This window comes from Hipposideros armiger, unplaced genomic scaffold (assembly GCF_001890085.2).
Source record: "Hipposideros armiger isolate ML-2016 unplaced genomic scaffold, ASM189008v1 scaffold_210, whole genome shotgun sequence".
NCBI classification, from domain to species: domain Eukaryota; kingdom Metazoa; phylum Chordata; class Mammalia; order Chiroptera; family Hipposideridae; genus Hipposideros; species Hipposideros armiger.
Window position 1 is genome coordinate 1,073,396 of NW_017731560.1, and position 11,548 is coordinate 1,084,943.

General features: G+C 40.3%; 1 protein-coding gene across 1 annotated transcript; it reads left to right on the forward strand.

Moving 5' to 3' along the window:
- Nucleotides 1-872: 872 nt before the first annotated feature.
- Nucleotides 873-11,291, forward strand: RBMX2 (RNA binding motif protein X-linked 2). The gene is made up of 6 exons (XM_019653894.1): nt 873-976; nt 1,184-1,299; nt 2,792-2,843; nt 7,730-7,859; nt 9,597-9,774; nt 10,257-11,291. The coding sequence occupies exons 1-6, from the start codon at nt 891-893 to the stop codon at nt 10,760-10,762; spliced, it is 1,068 nt and encodes a 355-aa protein (XP_019509439.1). The 5' UTR covers nt 873-890; the 3' UTR covers nt 10,763-11,291.
- The last annotated feature ends 257 nt before the right edge of the window (nt 11,292-11,548 follow it).

Here is an 11,548-nt window from a genome sequence, read left to right on the forward strand (position 1 = left end):
TATCAGACAAATATAGGTGCTCAGTAAGGCTCATTAAATCAACCAGATCTGACAGGTAAAGGAAAAGTACCTTTGAAGCTGATGAATTCCTTAGAACCTCAGTTTCTCCATCTATAAAATGGGGATGGTAACTATAGACTTTGAGATTTTTGTGGGGATGGAGGGCCAATACATGCAAATTGCTTAGCACATAACCTAGCATTATCTACTTAATTGTTAGGTATTAATTTAACAGTATGAATTTTTGTTTCCTGCCTAAGTAGGAGAGAGACGTGCGAAAAGGGTGAGTGTATGTAGCAGCTCTCACACAAATCTGGGTATGCCATTAAGCCTATGGAGGCCGAGTGGTCAGTTGCCTATGCATTGGAATTTGAGGGGCAAAAAAAGATTTACTCTCGCACATATCCTCTTCAGTTTTCTGCCTTTAACTCCTGTAACAGGCATGCGTGTGTGTGTGTGCGCGCGCGCGCGCGCGACTGGCCGGGAATGTGAGAGCGAAGGCCGAGTGGGTGTTTGCACTGGGAGCTGAGGATGGGGCTAAAGTCTCCATATCAGAAACCGTTTTCAGTCTTCATTCAGCAAACATTTATAGCTAACCCAATTAATGCCACACGTCGTCCAGAAGCTGGGAGTCTTGTAGTTGACCAGGGTCGCACTCTTGCCCCCTTTCACAGAGGGAGGAAGCACGATGCTAGAGAAAACGTCTCTGGAAGAGCGAACCCCACTGAGGAATAAAACCGCTTACGCCGGAGCTAGCTCCCAGGCGCCTTGCCCGGGGGCAGCCAAGCTCCTCCAGCGGGGCTCGAGCTCCGCCTAGTCCAGCGGGCGCGCGCCGCCGGCGCCGCGCACGCGCAGTGCAGCCTCGCATGCGCGCCGCCGCCCCGCAGCGCATGCGCAGTGCAGTCTCGCATGCGCGCCGCAGGTCAGCCTCGGCCGGAAGTCGTATCTGGGCGGGGCGCGAACCTGTGGAGATGAAGTAAGGCCGAGGCTTCTCTCTAAGTAGGGGGCTGGCTGTTATGGCCGGGCCCTCGGGGGTGACCCATTGGGGCTGGAGTGGTAGAACGGCTACCCGGTCGAGGGGTGGGAGTGGCTCAGAGACGAGAAAACCAGTTCCCTAGTTTCGTTCTCCCTTACCCCAGGCCAGGCCGCACTTAACTTGTCTGTGTTTCCGCCCCCTTTGCAGCCCTTTAACGAAAGTGAAGCTGATCAATGAGCTGAATGAGCGTGAGGTCCAGCTTGGCGTGGCTGATAAAGTGTCCTGGCACTCCGAGTACAAAGACAGCGCCTGGGTCTTCCTGGGTGAGGTTCACCACATCCCCCCTCCCCCCGCAGTGCTCCGCATTCTCTTCTGACCTTGCTAACATCTGAGAGTTTCCGTCCTTTACTCTTCCCGACAGTCAGCACCCGCTTTTATTTCTTTCTGCTATCTGCCCATAAATCTGTTTGCCATGTCTCTTTTCTCCCCCTTGTTTAGTGACTCTCCCTACCAAAGCAGCGCTCTGATAATACTGCCATTTCCTGTGCTAAGAGTCTTGCCACTTTCTCAGGCTACTGTTATTTTGTAATTTTTAAAAATGTTCAATTAAAGGTGACAGACAGTATTATATTAGTTTCAGGTGTACAACAGAGTGATGAGACATTTATGTTACTTACGAACTAATCACCTCAATAAGTCTAGTACCCATCTGACACCATACATAGTTATTACAATATTAGTGTCTATATTCCCTATGGTATATTTTCCATCCTTGTGACTGCTTTTATAACTGGCAATTTGTGCATATGAATCCCTTCCATTTTTTAACCCATTCCCAAACCCAACCCTCCCACCCCCAATCTGGCAGCCATCAAAATGTTCTCTGTATGAGTTTGTTTCTGTTTTGTTTGTCCGTTTATTTTTTTAGATTCCAAATATAAGTGGAATCATATGGATTTGTCTTTCACTGTCTCAGACCATTATTATCCTCTTTCCCCCCATTATACAGCTGAGGACACTGAGGCACTGAGAAGTCAATGGACTTCTTAAGGTCACGTAGCTAGCAAGTAGAACAGCCAGAACTGTGGGGTTCTAGAACTCATGGTCTTAGCCACTACCCCATATTACTGCTAACTTCTCCCCATCCCAATCCCTTTCCTTCAGAATTCATTTTCCTCATCCGATTACCTCTTGCCTTCTGTCCGTTGCCATTCACTTTGTGTTATATCCAGTAATTTGACAGTTTGTTCAAAGAGGTTATTGCACCAGACTTGATGCTACGCACTTTATAGTCATTGCTTTATTTAATTCTTACAACAGTTCTGTGAGGTAAGTAATACTATCCCCATTTCACAGGTGAGGAAAGAAACATTTGCAGAGGAATTTATTTCCCATGAAATGCTTAACAGTTGTCTTTATAATCCTTAGTCTGTGTGAGTGGGGTTAATATTTGCATATTTAACCTAATTTTGGATCTTAGCTGTGCATTTGTGGTAAAGAGCAGAGGAGTTCAAGATATATTTGTGGAAGCAGAGTTTTGTGCTGGAAACGATCTGCTTTGTCCGTAAGAGTTTATGGTATGAGAGGGATTAGTTTGGTTAGTGGTGACCTTGACCTTTCCACTCAAAGTTAGTCACTGCTTTTTCTGTACTACTGCTGTCTATGTGCTCCTGCCGTTGCATCAGACTGCGAGTTCTCTGAGGGCAGGCCTCGTGGCATACTCTTCTTTGCACCTCCAGTGCCTGGCTTAGTGCATGATATGTAATAGACACTAGGTAAATGTTTGTTGAACTGAAATGTGGTTTTCTCTTCTAGGAGGGCTTCCTTATGAACTGACTGAAGGGGACATCATCTGTGTGTTCTCACAGTAAGTCCGCTTTCATTTTCTGCCTTCTGGGTCATGAGAGTAGTTTGCTTCTATAATGCACTTAGTGGCATCACAGAAACGATTTCTTTCTAGGCTGACTGGCCTGCCGGCATGGGGAGGACTGGAGCCCTTGCTGTAGTCTAGGTCATTCCTAGGACATGGTTCTATTGGGTTGTCGGAAAAGTCATGATGCATTTTTGCAATGAAAAACAAGAGAAAAAAGACGTCATGACTTTTCCGACAACCCAATAGCACTCTCCCAGTGTGAAAAATCCAATAAGTTGGATGATGTAGGAACTGTCTTGGGGATTCTGTTCTATTTTTACTGCTTTTTCAATGGGGCTTGGTAAGTGTGGGCCTACACTGGAACAGACTGGGACTCCCAGGAGGGTACTACTCGTATGTTGGCCCATCTCCTCGGGCTCCTACAAGCTGGGGATAACTCATGAACACGGCCTTTCTGGGCCCACACCTATGTGGCCTTGTAAAATTAGGGCAAAGCACAAAGGAATTGATGAAAAAAGCAAGTTTGCTTTCTTTGCTTCTAGATGAGTACAAGGTTGTTGAGCAAAGCCCACCTTTTTACCCAGACGGTGAGAATCCCAGGCTGATGAGGAATAATAATGAATAGCAGAACCTTATACTCTTCATTCTATGAGATGATAGCAGCAGCACTGGGTGGGAGAGGGTCTTGGCAGCGCACACTGGTAGTGGCAGCTGGTGGGAGAGGGACTGGGTCCACTCTCAGAGCTACACAGAGTGGTTAGACAGTCCACAGGGCCAGAGGACCTTGGCAGCTCACAGGAGCAGAGGGCAATGGCTTCTGTAGCCCTCAGGGAAAGAGGACTGTTGCTGAGAAGCTGGACAGCAGGTACAGGCAGAGGTCCATGGCAGACAGCGTATAGCAAGCCCATGTAGCCAGCACACCCTGGCAGAGGCATTGCCATGGCAGAGGATGATTGGGGTCATCCCATAGGCAGAGGGCCCTGGCCGAGTGGTTGGGCAGCATATAGAGTGGAAGACCATGGGAAAGAAATTGGGCAATATACATGAGAGGGCCCTTGCAGGGACAGAGGCTGCTTCCTCCAACTTCTGGGAGGCAGGAAGTTCCCAGCAGGTGCAGCGTATAATGTCTACCCTCTCATGGTACCTCTGCTCACGCCAGCCTGATATCTAGGAGCTGTTTTTGTCTTATTTGCATTGAGTGCTGATTAGCCAGTGTGTATGTTTATTCTAATTCTCTCTTATGGATGTGCACATTGCTCTCCATGAAGATTGCCTTGGCCACTGATAACTGGCTTTCAAAAATATTTTGTTTTCTGATTATCAAGGTAATGTATAGTCATTGGAGAATATTTGGTGAAAACGTGTAAAGAAGACAATGGAATGTACTTTACGGAAAAACTGTTAGCCGTTTGGTGTAATTATCTTTTTAAAAAAAGTCGGGTATTATTTCCAATATTTTGCTGTTACAAATTATACTGTGATGTTCATTGTGGGATCTACATCTTTGTATGCATTCCTGATGGTTTCCTTGGTGAAACTACTATATCAATGTTAGCATTTTTAAGATTTTTTTTTAATTATAAACATTGCCAAATTGCTGTCTGAAAAGGTTGTATCAATTTCCACTGACACTAGAACCCCATTTCTCTGAATCCTAATGCTATGATTATTTTAAAAAATATTTACCATATGGCTTCTCATTATTGTTTTGCTTTGCCTTTGTTTCCTCATCAGTGAGGTAGAACATCTTTTCATAGATTTACAGGCCATTATTATTTCTTTTTCTTTGTCAGTGGTCTATTCATATCCTTTGCCTATTTTTTTCTGTTGGTGTGTTCCTCATTTTCTGGTTAATTTTGCAAGAGTCCTTCATGTTTTAAGGATATTAATTCGTTGTTATAACACATTGTTGTCCGTTATATTATATGGACTTATTTTTTAAAAATTTGATGTTGTACTACATTGCCATCATTATTATTTCTTTATGCTCAAACTGTTCCAATTTGGGGTGCAGGATCCCTTCAAGCCATCTCCTATGTTCTTTTTTCTCTGCAACTTATTTTGAAATAATTTCAGGCCTAAAACTGAAAAGTTATAAAAGAGTATAAAGAATACCTTTATTATTTTCACTCAGAGACCCCAGATGTTAACAGTTTACCACATTTGCTTTATTGTTTCTCTCCATGAATACATATTTTTTTCTGAACCATTTGAGAGTCGCAGTCAGTTGCAAACGTGATGTCTGTTTATCCCTTAATTCTTCAATATGTATTTCCCCCAAAAAACAAGGACATTCTCTTGTTTAGTCTCAGTATAGTGATCAAATTCAGGAAATCAACACTGATACAGAATTATTATCTAATCTATAGACTTTATTCAGCTTTACTAGCTGTCCTGATAATGTCCTTTAGAGCAAAAGGAAAAAAATAGCTTTCTGGTCCTTAATATGTGATGTAAATTGCAAATACTACTTTCCCCTAGTTTATTATTTGTCTTTTGACTTTGCTTATTGTGATTTTTATGCTATGTAAATTTTTTTATTTGAATGCATTTATTCATATGCTTATATTATCTTTTGGTAAAATGGAATTTTTAGGGGGTGTAAGTTCCTATGGATTTTAGTACATGTATTAATTTGTGTAATTACCCCCACAATTAGGATGAAGAACAATTCCATCACCCCCAAAACTCCCTCATGTTGTTGCTTTATAGTCTCTCCCTCTAGTATGTTATGTGGTCACATTTACCAGTCTTTTATTTATTGCTATTGTATTTTGAGTCATAATTAGAAAGTATTTCTCCCTACCCACCCACCTGTGCTCTCTTCTAATACTTATATATTTCAATTTTATGTATTGAAATCTCTAATCCATTTAGAGTTATTCTAATGTATGGTGTGAAATATGCATCCAATTTCATGTTTTTTCAAATGGCTATCCAGTATTCCCAACAACATTTATAAAAATGTTCATATTTTCCCCAGCAAATTGGGATGTCACTCTTGTCATATATTGATTTTTCTGTATGTACTTAAGTCCCTTTCTTGGCTTTCTATTCTGTTCTATTGTTTTGTTTGTCTCTTTATGTGCCAGTACCACACTAAGTAATCATAGAAGCTTTTCAGTGGGTTTAATATCTGGGAGAGTTACTCCTCCCCATTGTTCTTTTAAAAAGTTTTCCCAGGTATTCTGTTCATTTCTCCACCAGAACTTTAAAATCAACTTACCCAGCTCCTGGGGGGACCACACAAGTTTTTAAAATTGAGATTACATTAAATTTAAATATTAAGTTGGGGGAGGATTTTGATATCTTGATGATGTTGAGTCATCCTATCCAAGAACAAAGGATATCTTTATATTTGTTCAAATCTATGTTTGTGTCTTTCAGGAGTCTTAAAAAGTTTTATTTATATAGGTTTTACACATTACTTGTTAAGTTTATTTTTAAGTATTTTATTTTTTGCTATTATAAATGGGGTTTCTCTTTCATTATATCTTCTAACTGATTATTGTTTGTATGTAAGAGGCTGATTTATTTTTGTTAACTTTATATCCTGTCACTTTACTGAACTGTTGTACTGTTTGTTTTTATCATTGTTTATCATTGATTCTCTTGTGTTTTCTGTATATACTACCATTTTCAAACAGATAGTTTTACTTCTTCTTTCTTCATTTCTTACATATGTTTTCTCCTAATTGCATTGGCCAATACCTACAATGTTAAATAGTGTTAAATAGTTCCTGATCTTAGTTGAGTTGTCTCTAGTATTTTCTGTTAAGTAAAATTCTAGATTTTGGGCCGAGCTGTATGTATGTGATTATGTTATAATGTGTCTATCAATTCGAATTTCATTTTCATGATTTTATTTTTAAATTTATGACACTAACTTATGTGGAATTTATCTTTGGATAAGGAGTAATGTAGATTTTTTTATATTTAATTTATGTTTTTATATTTATTAATACTCATCTGCTTTTCTTATATTTGCTTTCTTTTATATTCATTCTTCCCCTTTTAACAGTAAAATTATTTAAAGTTACAGATTTTCCTGAGTATGGTTTTAGCCACATCCCATAAGTTTTGGTATATATTATTCTCATTTTTTAAATTTTCTAAATAGTCTGCCATTGACTTTATTTCATTTTCTCTTTCATTCAGTTATTAGCCATGAAAGTAGGTTTCAAGTCCTATTAGTAGGGTGTTTTTTGTATAAAATGTATTTCCAGCTTTACAACACTGTGATTGGAGAACAAGGTTTGTTCTGTTTCTGTAAGTTATCAAAGTTTACTTTGAGACCTATTCTGTAATCAATTTTAATGCATGTTTCATGGATTCTTGAGAAAAAATTATTCTCTTTTTATAAGATTGAAATATATTTCTATATCTACTAATCTGACATTAATATTTGTTAACAGTATAATTATTATAGTATTATGTTTATTTGTATTTATATTATAGAATTATGTATTAATTATAGTAATTCCTCTGACCTTATTTTTGTCAACTTTGTGTTATAAATTTAAAGTGGTATATTAAAATTTCTCATTTTCACTATCAGCTTCTCTTTGTATTTCTAATAGGTTTTTAATTTTTTGATTTGTCAATATATGCATGAAGTTTAGTGACTTATACCTTTTTTATGTGTTAGGACCTTTTTTTATGAGACCTTGAATTCATCTTTGATCTTAATATTACCACTCATTTTTAAATTGGGTGTTCCTCCTATATCCCTGTCTTTTTATTTTTAACCTTTCTATGTCCTTTTGTTCTAGATGTATCTCCTATACAGACTGTATTATTTGAATTTTGTTTTGTCATCCAATCTGAAAGTTTTTGCATTTTAAATCAATAGTGTCTTTATTCTTTTATAAAATAAATAGATATGGGGAGATTGTTAACATTAATCTGGTACGGGACAAGACGACTGGAAAATCTAAAGGATTCTGTTTTCTCTGCTATGAAGACCAGAGGAGCACAATTCTGGCCGTTGACAATTTTAATGGGATCAAGGTGAGTGTATTTACTAAGCAGTATTTGGCTGGACTTTTACCATGTAGGGGTTTTGTTTCATTCCCCACCTGATCTCTAGGCTCAAGGACATCACTGGTCAGCTGGGTGTGATATGAGGGTTGTAGAGGTGCGGGGACATCCTGACCAGCAAATGATCCTGGGCAGTAATTCCATTGGCTCATGACCCCCGCCATCTTAATCTTATTTTCCATCTCATAACAACTCTCTCCAGGATCATAGGTACCATCCACACCCCCATCCGCCTACCCCCCAACAGGCCTCTATATCTTACTTTTTCCTCCTCACACTCAACTCTCATTTGTGGTGTATTGGAGAACAAAGAAACTAGCAAGCACTGTTCTTCCATGCTGTCCTATGTCAGGGGATTTGGGGCTCTGTCATGGCTTCATGACCTAGGACATAGCTGTGTATGTGTCATATGTCTCCACTAGCAATACTGGGTCCTGGAAACTCTCTAGTTAAAGTCTGATGGCAAATTTTACAAAAGTAACTCATTCTGAAGTTTACTCTGTTCCCTCTCACCCCTACCCTTGTAAATGAGACATTGGGCTGAGAAACGGGGATGGGGCAAGTCAGGTTTGTCAGTGCTCCACATAGTCCCTGCACTCATTTCGGAAAATCACTGCAGTTGAACGAACATTGTCACAGGTTGAGGGGTGACTCTTGACTTGTTTCGTTTGTCACTGATTGAACTAGTATGGAATAGTTGGAGACTGTAGGACAGGGAGAAACAAGGTCCTAGGCTTGATTTTTAAGAGAGCCAGCAGTCAAAGGGAGTCACCATAAAAGGAAGGCTTTCAAAGATATTTGGAAATGGGAAATAGGATAATGACAGAAGCTGTTTAGGCTTAAAGGTAAAAATAAAAATCTACTTTTGTACTAGAACTACAAAAGCCAGACTTTTCACATTTCAGATGACTTTACCTATAGAATAAGTTTGCATCTGCCTGAATGTTTTTGTTTTAAGTGAGGAGTAAATGTTTTGTTGCTCACCTAGAGAGTTGTGATTCCCAGTGGAAGTATCAGTGTGAGCCAGTTGTTCCGGTAGGGTGGGGAGTGGAGCGAGGTGTGAGGGCTTAAGAAAAAAGACAGTGGTCTTTTCAGGACTGGATGGAATAACCAGGTGATTGAATATAGCTAAGAAAAGAACAAAACAAAACAAGACAGTGGTCTTTCTAGATTCCTATTCCCCTTTTACGTATTGGTCTGCCTTGGCCTCGTTCTAATTGCTGTGTGTCAAGGAAGCATCAGTGAGCTCAATTTCAGGAATTCCTTCTAGCTGCCAGACTTCGACACGGTATATTTCACTGTAAATTAATGTTAGGTATTGATGGTAATTCACTATGCATCTAAAGTATCACAGTTTTCCCTGCTGCTTATAGGCAGGACTTCTCAGCCTTTTTCACTTCATGGCACAGGTAGAACATGAAACTATTCATGGCACACTGGGCTAAGCTGAGGAGGCTGCCTAATACAACCGCCCTGGGGGTGCTAGCTGCCTCAGGCCCCAGCTGACTGCCCTGAGGGCTGAGCAAATTAATATCTAGGTATGTGTGCTGTGACACACCAGTTGAGCAGGTCTGTTTTAGAGATTTTCCCAGAAATAGAATTAGAAGGAATGTAATAGGTGTAGTTCAAACCATGGCACTCCCCGGCTAGGTTCAAATAGTTTGATAGGAGGGCTGTCGTTGCTGAGATATTGTCTCTCTGTCTTAGATCAAAGGAAGAACTATCCGAGTGGATCATGTGTCTAACTATCGGGCTCCTAAAGACTCAGAAGAAATGGATGATGTTACCAGAGAGCTCCAGAATAAGGGCTGTGGGGTTCAAACCCCCTCACCGAACTCATCTGAGGGTTCTGAAGATGAAAAACCCACCAAAAAACACAAAAAAGGTAAAGCGTTAAGACCCAAGAGAAGATTCTGGGTAGTGTTTGTGTTTGTGCTTCCTGGCATTCACTGAGAGTTGATAATCAGTTCTTCTGTGTGGAGTCGGGGGAGGTGTGGGAAACCTTACTTTAATTGGGAAAGGAGAGATATCAGCAGAAGGCTAATGTTATGGGTTGAATTGTGTCCCCTAACATTCGTATGTTAAAGTCCTAATTCCCAGTACCTCAGAAAGTGACTGTATTTTGAGGTATGATATATATATATTTTTCTTTTTGGAGGTAGGATCTTTAAAGAGGTAATTAAGGGTGGAAATTTCCTTATGCAGCAACTTGACATGTCAAGGGTGACAGATCCAGCTTGGCTTCTCAGAGATACTTTTCTGGAAGTATATAGACTGTGACTGCTTGGCACTGCTGCCAAGGATGCTTTCCTTTTGCATATCCCCCAACTCCCTTTTCTTATTGATTGCATCACTTTTTGCTTTCAGACAAAAAGGAAAAAAAGAAAAGAAAGAAAGACAAAGAGAAGAATCACCGGGAGGTACGATCAGAGCAGCCAGCCTCCTCTTCATCTTCCAGAAGCAAGAAGATAAAGGAAAAGGACAACCCTGGCTCTAAAAAGCACAGCAGCAAGAACTCAGAGAGGGGTCCGAAGCCAGAGTCCAAGGAGGTGCAGAAGCACCACCCCAGCTCCCCTGAGGTCAGGATGATCTGCCTCAGGGACACAGGGGACCAAGAAAGGGGGCCAAAGAAGGAGAAGCCCAAGCATGAGCACAAGTCCTCAAGCAGAGGGGAAGAAAGAGAAGAAAAGAACAAGGATAGATACAGATGCCGAAGCTCAGACAAACATTCTGGCCGACATGAGGGGCGTTCTGAGGGTCATAGCCATAGAAGTAGAAGTGGGAGCGGAGATAAATCTTATAGGCATAAAAGGGCCCGGCACTCCTGGGACCCGGAGCCCTCGAATCCCAGTGATCGCAGGCATCATCACTGAAGCCACAGCCTTGGCAGCTGCTCAGTAGAATTGGAAATGCAGTTAAATTCAGTTATGCTTTTAGTATTTCTGTATGTAAAATCTTTGAGGCTGAATTATTTAATCCCTTGAGTGTTCGAGTCATTGAGAGAGCTGTAGTTTCAACAGCTAAACGCCCTGGATTTTTTAGCAAAATCCATTGTCCCTGTGAATATGCTTGGTACTTATCAAATGTGTACCTTAAAATTAGGTTCATAAATATGGCCCATCAATTTATGATGAAATGGCCAGAAAAGGGGAAATGCCAGGTAATTGTAGAATTCCAGTCTTCGTGCTAGATGTTTAGAACCCTTGCAGTGAGCTTTCCAGTTGGCAGCTAGACCCATAGAAAAGTGAAGCTTAACTAGGTTTGGACAGCTTGATGTGAATGTGATAATGATTGATAATATCAGCCTGCTCCCTCCCCACCGCTTCCTGTTTTTGAAAATGTAAACATCTACTTTTTTGCTTTTTTTTGGTTTTGGTTGATATATGTTTCCATATTTTTTTCCTTAAAATTTATTTATTTATTTACTTATTTACTTATTTATTTTATTGAGTTGAAATTCACATAACAAAATTAGCCATTTTAAAGGGAACAATCCAGTGGCATTTGGTACATTCACAATTGTAAAATCACTACCCCTATCTAATTACAAAATATTTTCATCACCTCCAAATGAAACCCTGTGCCAACTCAGCAGCCACTCCCCATTCCCTCCTCCTCGTCCCTGGCAACTACCAATCTGCTTTCCATTTCTATGGATT